We start from the raw sequence: 22,152 nt of genomic DNA, 5'->3' as shown, positions 1-22,152 counted from the left end.
TCAATGAAATTTACGTCTCATATAGTTCAAGTCAAGTTCTTTCTACTCATATTCTCAAATTTCATCTCTACCCTTAAAACGTGCCGGTACGCGCGCGTTGAAATATTTATGCTCCAATCGAGCTCAAAATTTTTTTGCACACGTTTCAGATCATTTGGAGCATTTTTTGAAAAATTGAAAAAATTGGATGAACGCGTACGCGCGCGCGCATTTACGCACGCACAGCTCATATGCAATAGAAATTTCCCGTTTTTTTTTTTTCACACAGATCGGATGTCTGAAATGTCAAGGAATATTTCTACCAAGTTTCAAGTCAATCCGACTCAATATGACGTCATACGGGCCCGTCAAAGTTGAAATTCTGCACACGCGTCAATGGCGATGTACAGTGCAACTATGCCAAAAAACCGCCAATTTTAGATCCAATCCGAATGGACGGTGACCCATCATTTTCTTTACATATTCTGAAAGCTGATGAGTTGTACATGTCATTTCATGGGTTGGCAATGCTGGAAAAATGATTAAAAGATATCAAATTTCTTAATAAAATAAAAAAAGTAAATTTTCAAAATGACGTCATCAAATTTCAAGTTTACTCAAGCGTATCTCACTTATCCTTTACTGATTTTCACCCAGATTTCAGTATGTTATGCTCTTTCACAAATGTACTATCAAAATTTTGATTGGATGACGGCATCACCTCGTAAAAATGAATTGAAAGTAACCTTGTCAAATTTGACCAGTTTACGTGTTATCTCTATGGGAGTGCAGTTTTTCTGGAAGTGAAAATTGACATGACTATCTTTATCGAGCACTAGCTCACTTATCCTTTGGTGAATTTCTCCCAGATTTTAATATGTTGTAGCTGAGACTTTGGGGTATCGTAAGTGTGCCTTGTATTATACCCCCGCCAAACGAAGTTTGAAGGGGTATATAGGAATCAGCGGACGGTCGGGCGGTCGGTCCGTTGCAAATCTTGCGTCGCGAACTACTTCCTCAGTTTTCAACCGATTCCCATAAAACTTGGCACAGATGTGTGCCTTGGGTTGTAGATGTGCAAGACGTATTTTTTGACAGTATCCCAAACTTAGTATATATGCTTGTTCCAATGGGCAGTGATTATCTAGGGAAGTTGGGGGTCATGGTTCAAAGGTCAGGGGGTCAAAGGTCAAGGTCAACTCCTCAAAATATCACTGCTTTCCTTATATTTATGCAATGCCTGAAGGTTTTTATTTTTTTTTTTTAACTTGATGTATGCATGTATTACCCAATATATATTCTGTGGGAATTTTCTTGCCAAAAGGTCAAAGGTCGAAAGGTCAAAGGTCAAGTGAAAGTGCTGAATTACACTTTTTCCTCCATATCTCAAAAGTAACTCAAGGTATCATCGTGAAACTTACATATTTATGCATGTTCAACCTAACAGTGATTCTCTTTGGAATTGTGAGGTCAAAGGTCAAAGGCCAGGTTTAGATAATGCTTTTTTCCCATTTGATACTGAAATTATACTTTTTCTCAATACTTTGATAATTACTCAATTCATAAACTTATAAAAGGGTCAAAAGTCAAGTAAAAATCATCAGTTCCCCAAATACCTGCACTCTGACATTTTAATCATTCATCCAATTGAACCTAGTTCTAGGAAAGTGAACATTCAGCACATTTGTGGCAAACCTGTCATTTTAATATTTTGCCAATTGTGTGAAACTGTCAACACACATTGTCAAGACATTGTACTATAGACCTCTTAGGAGAACCATGCATTATGGCGGAGGCATATCAGTCGCCGTAGCGATATATCTAGTTTCTGTTCCATTTTCTTTTTCTTTGCCTTTTAGCATCAGTTGGAGTAGACATTGGTTTCCCACCCCCTAGCATACGCAGACGGAGAGTACTCAGAGAGAGAGCTGCTGTCATTCAGGAACAGAGAAAGAAAGAGGATTTAGAGGCTCAGGCTCGCCACAGGACTTGTAAGCATTGAGTGACATTTTGTAAAGGGTTTTACTCAATACTTGAGCAGTTGCTGCAAGTGTGATGAATGTGTATAGTATAATAGCCTGTTTGGGGTGATCCACCCTATCCCTAACCAACGCTAGGCATATGAAGCCCGATAGTATTTAGCTTGTGGGCCCATTATACTTATTGTCTAGCTCGTGGCCTATATATTCAAATTGAAATTGAAATTCATTTATATTCCACATAGTGGACATTAACAGGTTTAAAGTGAAAACTAAGTTCTGGTAAGGGCTTGAGAACCCGTCTGGCACCATTTCATATTTGCTTGCAATATATCGAAAGAGTCTACAAAGAAACTTACCTGGCTGACGCGGTTTGCCGGAATGATGAGTCGTTTTGGAGTATTTTGAGAAAAATAATAAAAGTCGGTAGACCGACTTTTATTCCAGAAGGCTCCAGACTAACTCGGTCTCAGGGAAAACTCGACCCTATTTCAGACAATTTACACACAGTTCGTGATCGCCATGTTCATGAGTACTCTATAATACTACTATACGGGTACCAAACGAGGCCTTACTGAGCAGACAGGAAAGTGCGTGCTAATCCTGTACAAAACAAATGGACAGCGCGCGGTCCTCATCACCTCAGTTGCTGAGACGCGCGGTCTTTGAAGTTTTTGTTGTTGTTTATCAATTGTCTTTGATTGTTTTTAGAGGTGCTTAAGAGGCGCACACTAATTTTGCATGCGCGCCAAAGAGGTTTTTGATGCGCGTGTTGTAACAACTCGGACCATTACTGCGAGTAGCCAGAACGCTACAATGTAGTTTATACAGGCCGCTCCCGTATGCATAGTACTGTACAATCCAGAGGGAAAACCAGTACAACTCATCCCGCCGTCAAGCAAAGCGAGGCCGAGTTATCCCCGAGTCCGAGTCTAGCCTGACCCCGTTCGGGTAAGTTCCGAGACTGAATGTTTTTGGTTAATATATCCCATTTTCGTCCTTACCCATCGAATATCTTGTTATTACAGCGTTATTCCGCACATTTCCTAGGCATACATTCACATTTTGGAGCAAAATTTGACAACTTTTGCAGGCATACCAGAACTTTGTTTGGGCTTTAACATCTGATATATAGAGATTTATATGAAAACCAATCTGATTGAAGTATTATATTTCAAAAAACAGTTGTTGCCTGTCACACGAGTCATGCAAAAAAAAATTGAAGATGTACCGGTAGTCTGAGCCCAACTTTTCTATCCAACCGTATACATGTATCTATTGCTGTAGTCCAAATAAGAACTGAAAATGAATGTCAAAGAACCAAGAAAGTCAGATTTTGAATAATAAAATTGTCACGCAAGTCAGAATGCAATGGCTGTTGGAAGTCTATTTGTGGCTGATGTTGAAAAAGCAAAACAACTTCATCGTGATCGTGCGCACAGTTCACTTAACGTACATTCACCACTAAGGCTAAAAATGGTAAAAAAAAACACAGTGTTCAATAGAATTTAAGGGCTCTTATCTTTTCTGATAGAATTTTAAGCTATTCAGTTTCAAAAAAAAATTTCAATGAGCATTGATTATATGACCTTCATATGTTTGTACGTAGATGTCAGTCCAGTGTAACATACAGGGCTGCACACTAACCCATTTTTTCTGCCGGTCCAACCTGTCTCTGTCGGACCGGTAAATGCCCCGTTTTACCATTTTTTACCGGTCCGAACAGGAAATTTACCGGTCAACAACGACAACCTAAAAAAACATTAAATGACTTGCAAACTTATTTTCTTGTTTCTTATGGACGTACCCCCTTACCCATGTACATTTTACAGATTAATAGTTTTTTTAAACTTGCATTATTTATTGCACAAGAAATTTTAAAAAAGATAGGAAAAAATAGAATGTTTGTTTGTGAATTACAGTGTAAAATGATAATGAACAAAATCAGATTGTATCAAATGCGTTTGTGACTTTTTCTAAACATCGGCGCACGAACTTGCTGCGTAACCTGCTCTTGGTGGTCAGTTGGATTGCGACGATTTAATGAATTGTTTTAGCTGTGATATTTTCTGATGCACGCGCTTCATGGGGTTCTTTATTTTTCTCCCGATAATCTATTCGCATTGTGCATGCGTTCTTGAAAGGTTCACGACATGCAGGGCCGAATTCGCAATCCTTTTTGCGCCCATTTCCACCTCAAATATTAGCGGGATTGTGACGATTTCATAAATTACTTCGGCTGTAATATTTTCAGATGCAAGCGCCAAAAGAGGTTGAAAATGTGTCCTTTATTTTTCCTGATAAACTCTTCGAATTTCGTAAGTGCGTTCTTAAAAAAAGATGCACCACACGGCCGAATTCATGATACTTTTTGCACCTATTTCTACCTCAAATATCAGCGGAATTGTAGCGATTTCATGAATTACTTCGGATGTAACTTTTTGTGATGCACGCACCGGCGAGAATGGTTGAAAATGATTTCACGATCCTTTTTGCGCCTATTTCTACCTAAAATATCAGCGGGATTGCGATGATTTTATGAATAACTTCGGCTGTAATCTTTTATGATAACGCGCCAAAATGGGTTGAAAATGTGTCCTTTATTTTTCCCGGATAAACTCTTCGCATTTCGTAAATGCGTGCTTAAAAGATATACGACACGGCCAAAAATCATGATTCTTTTTGCGCCTATTGTTTCCTCAAACTTCAACGGGATTGCGATGATTTCATGAATTATTATTTGGCTGTAATCTTTATGATGCACGGGCCAAAAGGGGTTGAAAATGTGTCCTGTATTTTTCTCCCAATAATCTCTTCGCATTTCGTACATGCGTATACGACACGGCTGAATTCATGATCCTTTTGTCGCCTATTTCTACATTAAATATCAGCCGAATTGTGGCAATTTCATGAAATACTTCTGATGTAATCTTTTGTGATGCACGCACCAGCTAGAATGGTTGAAAATGCGTTCTTTATTTTTCTCCCCATAATTTCTTCGCATTCCGTACATGCGTTCTTGAAAGGTATACGACACGGCCGAATTCACGATCCTTTTTGCGTCTATTTCTACCTGAAATATCAGCGGGATTGCGATGATTTCATGTATGACTTCGGATGCAATCTTTTATGATACACGCGCCAAAAGGGGTTGAAAATGTGTCCTTTATTTTTCCCCGATAAACTCTTCGCATTTCGTAAATGCGTTCTTAAAAGATACACGACACGGCCAAAAATCATGATTCTTTTGCGCCAATCGTTTCCTCAAACTTCAACGGGATTGCGATGATTTTATGAAGAATTATTCAGCTCTAATCTTTATGATGCACGGGCCAAAAGGGTTTGAAAATGTGTCCTGTATTTTTCACCCGATAATCACTTCGCATTGCGTACATGCCTATACGTCACGGCCGAATTCACGATCCTTTTAGCGCCTATTTCTACATCAAATATCAGCGGGATTGCGATATGTCATTAATTATTTCGGCTGAAATCTTTTGTGATACATTCACCAGAAGGGTTGAAAATGCGTTCTTTATTTTTCTCCCGATAATTTCTTCGCATTTGTGCATGCGTTTTCAAAATTATACATTGCATGCAGGGCCGAATTCGATATTCTTTTTGCGCCTATTATTGTTTACTCAAATTCCAACGGGATTGCAAAATTTTCATGAATTACTATTCGGCTGTAATCTATATGATGCAAGCGCCAAAAGGGGTGAAAATGTGTCCTTTATTTTTCTCCCGCTATACGACACGGCCGAATTCACGATCCTTTTTGCGCCTATTTCTACCTCAAATATCAGTGGGATTGTGGCGATTTCATGAATTACTTCAGATGTAATTTTTTATGATGCACGCACCAGAAGGGTAAAATGTGGTTTTTATTTTTCTCCCGATAATCTCGTCGCATTTGTGCATGCGTTTTTGATAAGCAACACGGCATGCAGGACTGAATTCAAGATCCTTTTTGCGCCTATTATTTCCTCAAATTTCAACGGGATTGCGTTGACTTCATGAATTGTTATTCGGCTGTAATGTTTTATGATGCACTCACCAAAATGTGTCCTTTATTTTTTTTTCTCCTCTATAATCTCTTCGCGTTTCGTACATAAGCTTTTGAAAGATACGACGCGGCCGGTCGAATTCATGATCCTTTTTGGGACGATTTCTACCTCAAATATGTAAGCGGGACTGCCGTGATTTCATGATTTTTTTCCTCCGTAGTATCATCTATTCACATTTTGTGCATGCGTTCTTAAAAAGTACACGGAAGAGCCGATTTCGTGATCCTTTTTGTGCCTATCTTTATTATGAGACCATTCTGAGCGAATGAAAATATTCATTTGTGAAATGACTGTGTAAAATGAAAATGAACGCAATCAGATCCATTTACTGTATCGCTGAATATCGAATGTGTTTTTACTTTTTCTAAAAATCGACACAAGTAAATTAGTTGTAACATAACTGCCACGCTGCTGCGAAGCCGGGATCGGATCGATCTTACGTTAAAAAAATCATGAGTAAAATGACCCAGAAATGCGTGCGCTTCTATCAATGCTTCTTGTCTGGCATGACCGCCGATCGCAAGCAAACGAAAAGCAGTTACACTGTACATGCTCTGCATATTATATTGCATTGCATGGCAGTGCGTGAGCAGCGCCAAATGCGCAAGCGAGGGCGAATAACTGGTCGACTGCTAGTGCTCAAAACTAATGTATGTTTACTGTACAAAGTGCACCGGTAGACATAAACGAAAACTTGTGTAAAACTTGTTGAACAGTGCGATATCTTGCATTTTGTTTCTCCCTGATCGGGGCTGCTCTTTTTCTTTCTACTGACCCCACCAATGCTTTTTTTTTTTTACTGGTCATGTCGGACCGGTAACTTGTGGATTTCCTGAAAAGTTACCGGTCCGACAGTGACTTTTACCGGTCTTTGACCGTCGGACCGGCACCAGTGTGCAGCCCTGAACATAGATTCACAAAATTTTCATTTTGGCATAAATGCTACTATATACTGCTTGTTTGAAACAATTTGGGGCAAGACACTGAATAAAGATAATAACCCAACATCTCTGAAATGTACCAGTTTACCTTTGAAATACTTAGCTCCATTAGCAGTGTACTGCACTGATCATGCACCACATGCATAGGTAGCATATATTTGTGACAATGACATAGATTTCAGTCTTGATTGATAGTCCAATATCACATACATCATTATGCCTGTAGTTGTTCTTAGATCATGATTTTGTTAATTTGACTATTTTCAATTGTTCGTCAAATTTTGCACTGTTATTTATGTTAGGACCTTGATTAAAAAAATATTTAAAAAAATAGCCCATGGAGATTACACCATCCTGACGAACTAGATTTTGATGGATGAACATGGAAGAACATGTACATGGTAGAATTTTTGTGTGGAAACCTTATACAGATTTTTTTTTTTTTTTTTTTTTTAAACTAGTGAGGATACCCCTAGACAAGGTGACAGAGGATTGGGAGAAGACAAGTGGCCCTTACCACATCAGGGCTGTCGCCCATCACTACAACATCTTCAAAGATATGTTTGATGGGGCAGACTTTGTGCCCTTTGTCCCCATAAAGATTGCCTATCAGCTTGGTCTGTCGGAATTTTCATCTGTGTACCGGGGAAATGTCATCACTCCGTCAGAGGTATGTACACATTGTATCTAAGGTGTATTATTTCATGGGGATAACCTGTAAGAAAATGACAGCATCATCAAATGAGTTTCTTCACATTGAGGATTTGAGCAGTAATAAATTGCCACCATTCATTTTGATAAATAATATAGGTACCCAGTTTGTTCACTTTTTACTGGTCCATTCCTAAAAAAGTAACTGGTCTGACAGTAATTATATCCCCGCCAAACGAAGTTTGAAGGGGGTATATAGGAATCAGCGGACGGGCGGGCGGGCGGGCGTTCCATTGCAAATCTTGCGTCGCGAACTACTTCCTCAGTTTTCAACCGATTCCCATAAAACTTGGCACAGATGTGTGCCTTGGGTTGTAGATGTGCAAGACGTATTTTTTGACAGTACCCAAAAGTACGGTGCCATGGTAATAGTCCAGGCGCAGCGACCCAGAAAAAATGACTTCGTTCAACCCACCCCGCAGAAAAGGTTTGACTGCATGGGGTGGTCGGTTGGACCCTCTGGAACACCCCTAGGTAGTATGTGATATGAAATTGTGGTATCAATGAAATTTTACAGGCCATTTTAGTTGCGACATGACCATATTCTTCGAGAAAGCGTCTGCGCAAACTAAGACTACTACACGTACCGCTAGCGCTGCTACAGGCGCCAATGCCAGTGGTGCGTGTTATAGTCTTAGCGTACAAAGACTTTTTCCGCGACAAACATCGGTTTTTGCCTGCAAACTAACTTTTCACGCCGCTGGGGTCGGTGTAGTGTAGTTTCCAGACGTTTTTATTTCGTCTTTATTTCTCCGAGTTGAAGCAAGCCAAGTGAGAGTGCATACCCAGCGATTGTGACGCCCGAACCGTTTTTTTGTGGCAATCATTGAGCATGCACCCTCACTCGGCTTAGCGCAATACAGCGGGCTTCTGCACAATACACAAGCTGTAACTCAGAGAAATAAAGGGGAAATAAAAACAGCTAGAAATTAAGACTAGGGTCGGTAACTCTTGTCGCTATTGGGGCACTGAAAATGACAAAATTATCACAGTTTTTGCATTTATTTCACGAAGGATTCATGGAAACGCCTTAAAACTATATATGGGCATGTGCTAGAGATGTCAGCAATACAATGGGATACATTGTAAGGTATAATATTGTGCATGGTTACCATGGTAACCGGATGCCTACAGGTGATTGGTAACTCCCAAAAATATCTGGAATTTAGACAGGTTTGTTTCTTTTGCCTTTCGTGCACATCACTCATTGAAGATGAGCTCTACACTGTAAAATTAGTCTGGATAAAAAGGGAAAAGATGCCCAAGATTTTTCCCTCATTCTCTCCTCAGCATTAATTCATTACTGCACGTTTTGAATAAAATTTACATATCATATTTCATTTTATTATTATTATATATATATATATGTATATATATATATATATGTATATATATATATATGTATATGTATATATATATATATATATATATTTAACAATAGCTAACGAACACAAAAGTACGCTTAATTCTTTGATGGATAATCCAGCGCACGTGTATATTCCTTCTTCAGAAAGGAATTTATCGCCGGGTATTCTTGAATAAACTTCCTTTAAGAACATAAACAATTAATTGCTTTCCTCTGCTCTTTTCCAGGATTGTTTTGAATAACCATCGCTCTGTAAATACTCGAAAGAGCTACTATAGAATGTTGGCTTTGCTTTCTGTATTCATCTTATTTTTAAGGGAAATTTGTGTCCATACATTATTAAAAACTATATACATTTGCCTCTGATGCTTTGAAGTCAAATTTGTGTTGAAAGGACGACGGGTGCAACTTTTTCATGAATTTTACTATTCGAAACTGATATTTTTCTTTCAATGGCCGTTTATTATGCCTTTGCTTACAAATTTTGCTGTAACTTGAGAATGCTTCAAAATATTCTTCACATATATGTCGTACACTTTATGCAGAAGGAAGGACATGCATATTGAGCTTTTTGAAATTATGGGCTTTAGTTTTTGAGTTATTGACAACTAAATTCTGATTGGGTAATACTGGTTGCCATGGCAACAGGGAAAACTTTTTTAATGAAAATCAATAAAAAAAAGTGTGTGTGTTTTTTATTGCATCTATAAGATTAAAAAAAAAAGCAATGTTTGCAGCAGCAGGAGGCATTTTTGGGGTTACCAGTCACCTTTAGGCATCCGGTTACCATGGTGACCATGCACAATATTATAACTTACAATGAATCCCACTGTATGGATGACATCTCTAGCAACATGTACATATGTAGTTTTATGCAGTTTTGATGAATTCTTCATGAAATAAATGCAAAAACTGTGTGAGTTTGTCGTTTTCAGTGCCCCAAATAGCGACAAGCGTTTACCGACCCTAGTCTTAATTTCCAGCCGTTTTTTTGTCTTTATTTCTCTGAGTTGCAGCTTGTGCATTATGCAGAAGCCCGCTGTATATATTGCGCTAAGTGGAGTGAGAGCACACACCCAGTGATTGCGATTCGGTCGTCACAATCACCGGGTATGCGCTCTCACTCGGCTTACTTGAACTCTTGAAATAAAGACGAAATAAAAACGGCTAGAAACTACACTACACCGAACCCAGCTTGGCGTGAAAAGTTAGTTTGCAGGCAAAACCCTTGTTTATCGAAGAAAAAGTATATGCGCGCTAAGACTACTACACGCAGCACTGGCACTGGCGCCTGTAGCAGCGCTAGTGGTGCGTGTAATAGTCTTGGCGTGCGCAGACTCTTTTACGTTTATTCCAACAAATCATGATGAAAAGTGGCCAGTAAAATTCTACTGACACCACAATTTGGAACCACATACTACCTGGGGATGTTCATAGAGGTCCCATCTACCACCTCGTCTGGTCAGACCTTTTCTGCGGGTTGAACGAACTCCTTAATTAAGCCTCTTACAGGAATTAGCGCCTTGACTATAACGGCATATTATGGGCAAAAATGGGTACAAATCTTGCGTCGTGAACTCCTCCCACAGTTTTTGATCAATTTTTATGAAATTAGGTACAGATGTTCATCTGAATATGTTAATGTGCAAGACACATATTTCCGCAGTGGCAAAAAGTGCGTTGCCATGGTAACGGCATGTTATTGGTAAAATATAGGGCAAAATGCTTCATGGCAAAACTGCTTCATCAGTGTTCTTCCAATTCTCATGGAATTCATATTGAATGTTTGTCTTAGGATATAGGTCAGCATGACACATTTCTTGACAGTGACAAAAAGTATGTTGCCATGGTAACAGCTCACATATTATGAGCCAAAATGATGGAAAATTTTGTGTTGCAAACTACTTCCTCAGTTTTTGCCCAATTTCCATGAAACGTGGTACAGATGTGTGCCTTTGGTTGTAGATGTGCAAGACACATTTTTCGACAGTACCCGAAAGTACGTTGCCATGGTAACGGCATATTAATGGCAGAAGATCAAGGAAAGATCTTACGGATTTAACTACTTCCTCAGTTTTTTGACCAAAGCTTATGAAATGTGGCACACACCTTGATCTTGGTGGGAAGATGTGGAAGACATATTTTTCGGACGTGTCGGAAGCTGCGTTGCCATGGTAACGGCATATAAATGGCAGAAGATCAAGGAAAGATCTTGTGGATTGAACTACTTCCTCTGTATTCGACTGAAGCTCGTGAAATGTGGCACACACATTGGTCTTGGTGGGAAGATGTGCAAGACATATTTTTTGGACGTGTCGGAAGCTGCGTTGCCATGGTAACGGCATATTAATGGCGGAAGATCAAGGAAAGATCTTGTGGATTGAACTACTTCCTCAGTTTTTGACAAAAGCTTATGAAATGTGGCACACACAATAGTCTTGGTGGGAAGATGTGCAAGACATATTTTTCGGACGTGTCGGAAGCTGCGTTGCCATGGTAACGGCATTTAAATGGCAGAAGATCAAGAAAAGATCTTGCGGATTGAACTACTTCCTCTGTATTCAACTGAAGCTCATGAAATGTGGCACACACATTGGTCTTGGAGCGAAGAAGTGCAACGCATATTTTTCGACGTGTCAGAAACTGTGTTGCAATGGTGACAACAGTTTAATAGCAATAAATCTGGAAAAACCCTTGCAGATTGAACTACTTCCATCGTGACATCAAATTATTGCAGTAAATCTTGGAAAAATCTTGGGTAGCAGGCTACCAATACACATTAACCTCTGTTATTGCATGTATTCTATTTTTGAAATAGGGGTTCAATTTAAAGATATATTGCATCTTCATACAAGGGTTTAGCGATGCAAAAGATAACAGTGATGATGACACAAAGAGGAAATGTGATTTTACGGTGTACTATGTAGCAAGATTTAAAAAAAAAGGAAAATGCTTAGTCCTGTATCACGAAACACTCAATAGGTATCGTGGAATAAGATTGAGCAATAGATTATGGGTGTACTTGTAACTGTTTTTGAGATGAAAACAACTTCTGTGTAATCATGATTGCACGCAATTATAGGACAAAGAACACGAGATTTAAATTATGAAAATCATATGGGTTAATCCACGTCAAATCAACCAATTTTCAGACAATTTGTAACCCGACCCCCTTCAACTCGCACCAAATGTGCCCCCAAGTGTCTGATGGAAGATTCTGAAATACTTTGCCCCAAATGGGCGGAGCCCACTGCCTGTCTGTAGTGCATCTGTGTTGATGTGTTTTGGTATGGTGCACCAAAAGGAACCATGTCTGGTTTTATTACAATACGACTTTCCTGCTTCCTTCCCTAATAATTTTGTGGAAAAAAAATATTCAACTTATGATGTTGTTGCCCTTGATTTTGACATAAGAGTAACATTTTGCGGAATTCACGCTTTGAACCACAGTGCTGCGTAGCAACAGCGCATCAGTGCAGGGCTGATTCTTTCCTTGCGTGACGTCATAATTTCAGTTTCAAAATTTCGCCATCATATCGGGTTCTGGCGGTCTTGAAAGGGTCTCAAAACACCATCTCTCCATTGTTTTCGAGACGTTTTCACGTTCTGAAACTTAATTATTCATGTTCCTATAGACTTAAGCTTTCCAGAAATTTATAATTCGCTCTATATATGAATATTAACGTATTTTTTGCGTGATGACAAAACAAGCAAGAATAAGATCAAATCAAGATATTTGCTATTTTGTTTTCTGTCACACAGTCAGCAGAGCCTCCAACAGTCGAATTTGAAGACAAAGAGAGTAGCCTATGGACTCTTTTGATGACGAATCCAGGTAAGATATACTGTAGACTGTAATGTAACATGAGGTATGACCCTTAGATCGTAAAGCCAAGGTCTCACAGCTTTCCCTGGCTTCACAATGCAGAATAAAAGCTTACTGTTTGTTTATTTGTGTCTTAGCAAATTTACTCTCTTCACCAGCACAGTTCAAATATGATCAACTTGAGTATGTCAAGCAAACCATCCACTTTGTTTCTTTCTACTCACCCCTGATTGCCTGATTTTGTAATCAGCCAAGTGTAACTGTTGTTTTTGGATATCAAATAGACTACACCTGAGAATAGGCCAGTTTGTAATTCCACTTTGTGCATTTCATGAGCAGATGAAGGTCATTCATACCAACAGGCATGTTTGTTTGTAAATCCACTGAGACAAGCATCTGTTGTGTGATGATTATTCATGTGATGGGTACATATACTAGTAGTGCTTTCCAGCATATCCAACGACACAAAACCTGGTATTTGGCAGTATCAATACTGCCAAAACTCATTGTAAATTACTAGAAAAGAAATCTTAATACATTCAGGGGAAAATACTGAAATATATGCTTCCCCAGTTGTTAATAGACAGCTCTTTCTGGTCACCTGCTCTGGGGAAGTTTATTCTTTGTTTGAACATGAATTCCGTAGATTGTTACGTCGGGCAAGCTGATGTATTATGCTGCTTTCAGAACAAGCAAGGAGGTTTAAGACCCCGTTTACAGTGCGAGGCTCAGCCGCGGCCGAGCCGCGGCCGAGCCCAGCCCCACTTCAGTGTAAACGCGCAAAAGGCCAAATGCGAGGCCAAAATTGGCCTCGCATTTGGCCTCACTCTGGAGGTGGTCTCGGCCGCGGCTCGAGCCCGGCCTCTTCTTGGTGTAAACGCAAACTGGGCCAAATGCGCGGCCAATTGCGCGGCCAATTTTAGTCCGGCTTCCAAACCCTCTGCCTGTATCTTTCGCTATTCAGGATATTAACCCCCTCAACGTCGAAAACTAGTATAGTTTAAGGTGGTTTTGTGCTGCAAAGGATTTTTTTCCTTCGGCAAAGGCCTTTGCCCGAACGGCGACTTTGTCGCCACGGAATTCATTTGGCAAAGGGTCTGAAAACCAGACGATATCAAATTGCGTTTGTTTACAAGCAGAGCACCACTACGACAAAATATTGAAAGGTTTGAATCAAAAGCGCGGCCGAGCCCAGCAGTGTAAACGGACAAAATTGCGAGGCTCGGCCGCGCAATTGAGGCCGGACTCGGCCACGGCCGAGCCCGGCCCCGCACTATAAACGGGGTCTAAGAGATGGAGTTCCAACTGGCTGTAATTATTCAAACAGTTGTCACTTTTCTATTGATGTACAAAAGAATTCCACAGGTGCATCTGTGCCTTTGGTGACGGGGTTTGATGCCGCCGTCTTGCTGAGCAATCTGAAGATTCATTTTGAACGTTAACTTAATGTTGGATATATTTTGCATGTTTATCTATTAAATGAAACGAAATCTCACTTTATGATAAAGCTCATTAAACAAAGGTCAATCCCTTCATGAAATATGTGCAAAAGTGTAAATCAGAGCTGTATCATGTGAAAGTGTTTAAAACTGTACCCTCCCGGAAAGCCGGTTTTATCACTTTTCCACTTAATTCCTCCCGATAAAACTGATATGGAATAATCTTCGAGTATAATTCTATATTAATAGATATATCAGATTAGTGGCCGGGCACGGCCAGTCGAGTAATTTTCATTTTCATTTCATCATTTTTTGTGCAATTTCTATTCGCGCATCCCCGTGTCTTTACCATTTTATACCACCTATCTTTTATAAGTAGGGATGGCGAAAAGTAATTACCATCACAAAGACATATTTTCGTTAGAAAGTGGCTGATGATTATGCAATGAGGCATGAGTCAATTGTCTTCCTATCTACGCGGCAGATCCAGTTTGCCACATGCTTCAAATACTTTCGAGTGGCGGCATCAAACGTGACTTCAAAGGAAATACAACAGTTGTGACTCCATTCTCTTGAACCTCCTTGGAACAAGTGACGTACCTAGCCAACTGAGAGAGAGAGAGGAAAGAAAAAAGGTCATCTGGACCAATGTACACATGAGCTAATTGCAAACTGGCTCTTTGGTTATTGACAGTGTCTGAATGTAATGCAGTGCATGAACAAGTGCATTAAAATGTGGTTGTAGTGTAGGTCACGCAGAGAATAGGGCTGGTTGTGGGGCAGACAACATTATTCTCAAGAGGAAAGGAAAAGGTTAGGAACAGAAATGGCAAATATAGCAACATATGGAGCAAAAAGAATAATAAAACAACAAAGCATCTATAGGCAGTATTGTTATTGATCAGAAATTATTGTTTTTTAAGTGACAATGCCCAATGTCATTCTGAAAATAGAGAATAACAAATACCATGGTTAAATAAGATTAGAGGCATTGCAAACTATTTGTATACCTCCGCATACACAAAGTGTATAAGGGGTATATAGGAATCAGCGCGTGGTTGGGTGGTCAGGCAGTCTGTTGCAAATCTTGCATCACGAACTCCTCCTACAGTTTTGAAGCAATGTAAATTGAACTTTTAGGGGTACATGATGACATTGAAGTGAAGATGTGCTAGACATGTTTTTTGTGTTCGTCGGAGAAAGCATCGTGCCATTGTAGCCACAAATTTCTCAGAACTGTGTGGAGCGAACTACTTCCACAGTATTTGAGTTATTTCAGATTTGGTATGTGTAGTTGTAGTTATGCAAGACACTCTTTGTGTTTGTACCTGATGAATTACCTGATAAGGTGTTGCCATGGTAACTGCATATTTTCTTGAAAAAACTTATGAAGTGAATTACTTCCACGATTGAAGCAATTGAAATCAAATTTGGTGGACATTATGGCATTTAGGTATAGTTGTGGAAAACGTTTTTTTTTTGTGTTTGTCGGAGAATGTGTTGTCGTGGTAACCACTATGTCACCAAAACCTTGTGGGGCAAATTAACATTTCAAATTTGGTATGTTTAATGGATCTAACGTGTGGTTATGCAAGACGCTCATGTTTGTACCTAACAAGGCATTGCCATAGTAACTGCATTTTTCCTTGGAAATTTTGTGGAGTGAACTACTTCCATAATTATGAAGCAATTTACATCAAATTTTAATGGACATTATGGCATTGAGGTATAGAAGTGGAGACATGATTTTTGTGTTTGCCAGCCAAAGTATTACCATGGTAACCACAACTTTACCAAAACCTCGTGAATTGTATTACTTCCACAGCATTCAAGCAGTTAAGATCAAATTTAGTATGTCTGATCTATAGGTGTAGATATGCAAGACACCATTTTGTAGTATCAGAAAATAGCATTGCCTTGGTAACCACACATTTTTGAATCAAACTAAAGTATTTATGCTATTAAGGTCAAATTTGTTCTGTATGAAGATCTATAGGTGCATTTGTGTAAAATGCCCTTTGTGTTTGTACCCGACAAACCCTTAGACAAAGTCTTTTTCATAGGAGGCTGGGCTGCTGGAGCGGGGGTATTAATCACCTCTAATGATAGTTGTAGTTAGTCTGGTCATGTTCTCATAGATAAAGAGAATTATGGGTAAGGAGTGCATCATACAACATTAAGCAAACCTTGATTGGATGTACTGTCAGCGTCCTCGCCAAAAAATAAATTACGCGTGGCGGAAAAGTGCCTTCAGGTAGTTTGAAATATTTACGCGTGGTGGCTCAAACTGAACACATGGTCGGGTCATCGGGGGGGAAGAAACGGCGCTTACACACCGACATGCGCGTGCTCGAGAAGCATGCCAAAAAATAGGGGGGGAGGGAAAAAATTGTTGCAACATCGCGCTGTCGACACTGCGTTACAACGTTACAACTTTGAAGCTAAAAAATGTTCACTAAAAGTGTCCGAAATCATCCCTCCGTTTGTAACAGATCATGCAGTGTTGATACTTATCACGTAACTAAAGTGTATGGTTGCATCGCATTTTATCCTTTCATTTATTTCTCTCTTTTTTTCAAGATCACGCCATTTTGAAGACGTACACAGGGGAGTAAATGATGAGAAAGAAGAAAAATAATGAAACTCGCAAAGGAGCATTGCACTATCAACGCTGCATTTGTGAAATGACTTTGGGAGTCAGGAATTATCTTTTCTTTTTTTCGACAAAATTATCGATATTAATCACGTTACTAAAGTGTAAGTTTGCCGTTTTATCCTTTATCTATTTAATCCTTTCTTTGCGTTTTTGTTTTAATTTCAAGAATCACGCAATTTAGAAGAGAAAACAGCAAGAAAAAGATTGAGAAAAGAAAATACCGATAGAACTAATGGCAGCGACATCGCACTATCAACGCTGCATTTAGCTTAGCTCTGCGTCGCTGAAAATGTGACTTATTTTATTCTGCGAAATCATCTTTTCTTTTATGACAATAATGGATACCTATCACTCATTTGCATCACTTTTTACACTTTCTTTTGCATTTCTTTTTTTTTTTATTACAAGGATTGCACTGATTTGAAGAAGAAGAAAAAAAAGGAAAATATTGGTGCAACTATAACGAAGCGTCAACCCGCCAAAAAAGTTGCGCTTACGTTAACTTTCCGTTGCTGAAAATGTGACTAAAAGTCTTCATAATTATCTTTTCTTTAATGTAATATTTTTTATACTTGTCACGTAATAAAGTGCAAGTTTGCATCGCTTTCATCCTTTATTTTTGTGCCTTTCTTTTTCTATTTCAAGTCTCACACGATTAAGAAGAAAAAATAGGCAAAGGAAGAAGTTTTGAAAAAGAAAAGAAAAAGAAGAAAATATTGATGCATCTATATAGACCGGGGGCCCAGAAGATTTATTCAGCTGAAAAGGGTCACACTTTTTGATGGTCTCATCATATAAGGATGTGGCCAAGGGTCAATAAAATGAATTGCTGGCAAGTCACATCCTGTACCGTAAGCCTAGGGGCCACAAAAAGGGGCCCCGAAAAATGGATTTATTCAGCAGAAGGGGGTCACGGACAAAAGTTGGTGGATATTGTTCCTTTGGGTGTACTTATCATGAAAACAGCAATGCCAGCTATTTTATCCTGTACGGGGCCCCAGACAGTAGCCCCAAAGGGCCCCACAAATATGGTGTTATTCAGCTGAAAAGGGTCACGGCTAATTTCTTTTGCAATGGAAATAGTTCCCATCAGAGATATCCAAAAACACCAGCGCCAGCTATTTTATCCTGTACGGGGCCCCAGACAGTAGCCCCAAAGTGCCCCCCCCCCCTATAGGCCCTACGTACAAACACACACAATCATTGATTTTATTCAGCTGAAAAGAATCATGGCTAATTTCTTTTGCAATGGAAGGAGTACCCATCAGAGATATCCAAAACACCAAAGCCAGCTATTCTATCCTGTACAGGGCCCCAGACAATAGCCCCAAAGTGCCCCCCCCCCCCCCCACACACACACACATTAGTTTCATTCAGCTAAAAAGGGTCACGGATAATTTCTTTTGCAATGGAAGTAGTACCCATCAGAGACATCCAAAACACCAAAGCCAGCTATTTTATCCTGTACGGGGCCCCAGACAGTAGCCCCAAATTGCTTCCTTCCCCCCCCCCCCCCCCCCCACACACACACATTGATTTTATTCAGCTGAAAAGGGTCATGGCTACTTTCTTTTGCAATCGGAAGTAGTACTCATCAGAGATATCCAAAACACTGAAGCCAGTTATTTTATCCTGTACGGGGCCCCAGACAGTAGCCCCAAAGTGCCCCCCTACACACACATACACACACACACACACACACACACACACACACACACATTAGTTTCATTCAGCCGAAAGGGTCACGGCTAATTTATTTATTATTGTATGGAGCCGAATGTTACTGCTGTCCACTTCCGAAAGTGAAATGAATCACCTGACATCTATTTTGGCATCTTCCGGAGCCGAATGTTATTGCTATTTATTTTCGAGAGTTAAAGGGGATGGCTAGTAACTGATCAGTGGGAATCAGTGGGAATGCTGGAGGATGATTGTTCCAATCCTTGTGGGATTCATTTAAGAGTACATTATATATCTATTGTTGTGTGAAAATTATTTGCTTCAGAATGGTCTCATATTCAAGTAATGTGCAGTTTCATGTTTCCAGGTTAGTGTGCCTGGTCAGTGACTGGGCATTAATCTGCACATTACTTGAATATGAGACCATTCTGAAGCAAATAATTTTTCACACAACAGTAGATATATAATGTACTCTTAAATGAATCCCGCAAGGATTGGAACAATCATCCCTCCGCATTCCCACTGATTCCCACTGATCGGTTACTAGCCATCCCCTTTAAAGCAAACATACGAAATTTATTTAATCATCGTACGGAGTTAAATATTATTGTTATTCATTTCCGAACGTCAAAGGGATCATTCGACATTTATTTTAGCATCTTCCGGAGCTGAATATTATTGCTATTTACTTTCGAACGTAAAAGCAAACATCCGGCATTTATTTTATCATCGTACGGAGTTGAATATTATTTTGATTCATTTCCAAACGTCAAAGCAAACATTCGACATTTATTTTAGCATCTTCCGGAGCTGAATGTTATTGCTATTTACTTTCAAACATGAAAGCAAACAGACATTTGTTTTATCATCATAAGGAGTTGAATATTATTGTTATTCATTTCCAAACGTCAAAGGGATCATCCGACATTTATTTAAGCATCTTACGGAGCCGATTGTTACTGCTGTTCATTTCCAAAAGTAAAAGCAAACATCAAAAAAAAAAGGAGGTTGAAAAGTACAAAATAGAAAAAAAAAAATACAAATTTTACAGCTGCTGAGTACAGTACCAATTTGTGCTTCCAAAGATTGGCAGCTTTGCTTACTGGATAACTCGCACACATGTCTCGCTCTGCGAGCTACTCCCCCAGGATTGCACGCGTAATGACCGATTCGGGTTCGTTGAGGGCAGCAGACATTTTATGGCACTGGGCGCAGCCATGAGCTCAAATTGCGGTGTCTCAGCCGACCCCCCCTGCTCTCCCCCACCCCCGGGCAACATGTTTATCGCGCACTTGCAACAAAGGTTCGCGCACTAAGCAAGCATTCGCGCACTCAGTACGACGCCCATTGGCTAAAGCAACCATGCATCAGTTTTTCATTCTGCGCGCGTGCTAATGTAGGGAGAGGGGTGGGGAGTGGGAAGGGGGGGTCGGCTGAGACACCGCGTAATGGCGCTGCCCATGCCAAAATACACATAGCGCGTCACAGAATCGGTCAATAGTAACAGTGGCAACTCTCAGTGACCGTAGAGAAGCGCCCGTAAATTTTGCGCAGCGGAATCTCGATGAACGTGGTATAATACTGCGCTCACTGTGCACCTGCCTATGCTGCCTGGCAAGCAAAGTGGAATTGGTAATGGACCGTGTGCGATGCGGGTACGTTGCATGCACATGATCGACGATCTTGCCTCAAAAAACGAGCGCCGAGCAAGTTACTGTCGAGAATGCGGTCGAAGGCAACTGCAAAAAATATTTTTAAAAGGGAAAAATGACAAAAAGGGGAAGAAAGATAACAAAGAAACTTAGGCATGGCGCATGGCAACTCTGAAAATTACGCGTGGCGCAAAATGGGCTGCCACAATTTACGCGTGGCGTGCCCGCCATGCGTAAAACGCCTGGTGAGGACGGTGTGTACTGTACTGTACAGCTTAAATTTTTACAATGGTTATATTTCATGAATTTTGAGAATTGCCTTTGGACTGCCAAAATAAAAATGTGCCAAAATATCATATAAAAAACGAAAAAAGAAAAAGAAAATCAAGCCATGCCCAGTGCTGGATTCATGCAGAATTAGTAACTACTGTAGGTTAGCATGCTGCATGGGCCATGACGCAGTGATAGCATGGGCATATAACAACACACTAGTATAGTACTTCAAATGCAAAGCACACTAGATATTTGTGTAGGAATAGCCAAGTAAAAACAGTCGGTACTAGCATTATCACTTGTTATTCATTTTTATTCATTTCCTGAAAGATAAAGTAATGATTACTAGACCCTTGCAACCACAAATAAAAAATACACTAAAATATCTTGTAGTAGCAGTTCGCAAAATTATATGTTGGAGAAATGCTCAGCTCATACAATAATACAGTCATTCAGACACAACAAATGCTGTCATGGTTTTGACTGACTAGAAAGAATTTTGTCTCTTTTCCACAGATGGACATCTTGTCGATAATGAAGCTGAATACGTGCACTGGTTCATGTGAGTATATGGGCATTCCAGATGATGGTGGGGGGGGGGGGGGGGAATCCGCCCCACCCCCCCCCCCCCAAAAAAAAAAAGTCAACTCTCAAGTTCTTGAGACACAGATACCTGGTATTAGATTTTCAAATAATTTGATCAGCAAATGAGAACATCACACAAAAATTATTTTCATGTGTGTGTTTGCTAATTACATGTCTCATCCTAGAGTGAGAATACATGCAGCATTACTGTGATATCTGTCACCACTCCATTCACTGCCATTTATTTTGTCATTGCTGGTGAGTGTTATCCACCTCCATATCTTTAGTGCACAGTGAAGACACATGCGGAAACAGATACAATTGTACCATGAATTAGCCAGTCCTTTTTTCCCTGAAGAATTAATTTTCCTACTTTTTTTTATTGAAAATTATGTAAAAGCTGTATAGCAAGAAATGTTTGCAGCATGAAATTTTTTGTGAATTGGAGCAGACAGCCTTTCTCGCAGCCTGAAATATTCACAAATTGCCACTGGCACTCAATTCATATAGTGTAGACAAGAACTTTCATATGCATTTTATTTTTGCAAGTCTTGGTTCTCGTGAAATTTGCAAAATTTAAATGCTCGCAAACATGTCTGGTAAAAATACTGTAAAGCTCGATGCATCTTTCTCCTTAAAATTCTATGATGTTGTTTATTCAAATGGGCACCATGCTTCCCCTGGGGGATCCTTGGGGCCCCGGGGACCCAAACCCCCCAAATTAAAGAATATTCAAAAATCTTCTCTAGAACCAGAAGTGATAGAGTTGAGTTGTTAAATTGTATATTTTCATCTTCTTCATGAAAACCCCATGATGGATTTCCACCAAATGTGGCAGGTGCCATCCCCAAACTGAAGGAATTCGTAAAAAATCTTCTTTAGAACCAGAAGTGATTATTACTATGAGTAAGCACATTGATGACCATAGTTAAAAGTTTGTTCATGGCAGATCTAAGGGTGCTCCCCCCCCCCCCCCCCATTTGGGTGGTTCAAATTAG

At 39.8% G+C, this 22,152-nt stretch overlaps 1 protein-coding gene across 1 annotated transcript in view; it reads left to right on the top strand.

Annotated features, from left to right (window-relative positions):
• The window catches only part of LOC140232941 (large ribosomal subunit protein mL38-like), a 54,190-nt gene that overhangs the window by 12,988 nt on the left and 19,050 nt on the right, over nucleotides 1-22,152 (top strand). The window contains exons 2-5 of the mRNA XM_072313050.1: nucleotides 1,839-1,970; nucleotides 7,428-7,636; nucleotides 12,806-12,878; nucleotides 21,086-21,131. Coding sequence (XP_072169151.1) covers nucleotides 1,839-1,970; nucleotides 7,428-7,636; nucleotides 12,806-12,878; nucleotides 21,086-21,131 — 460 coding nt within the window. The remainder of the gene's footprint in view (nucleotides 1-1,838; nucleotides 1,971-7,427; nucleotides 7,637-12,805; nucleotides 12,879-21,085; nucleotides 21,132-22,152) is intronic.

This window comes from Diadema setosum, chromosome 9, assembly GCF_964275005.1.
Source record: "Diadema setosum chromosome 9, eeDiaSeto1, whole genome shotgun sequence".
Classification (NCBI taxonomy): Eukaryota; Metazoa; Echinodermata; class Echinoidea; order Diadematoida; family Diadematidae; genus Diadema; species Diadema setosum.
The sequence above is the reverse complement of the archived record's forward strand: the minus strand, read 5'-3'. Positions and strand labels throughout refer to the sequence as shown.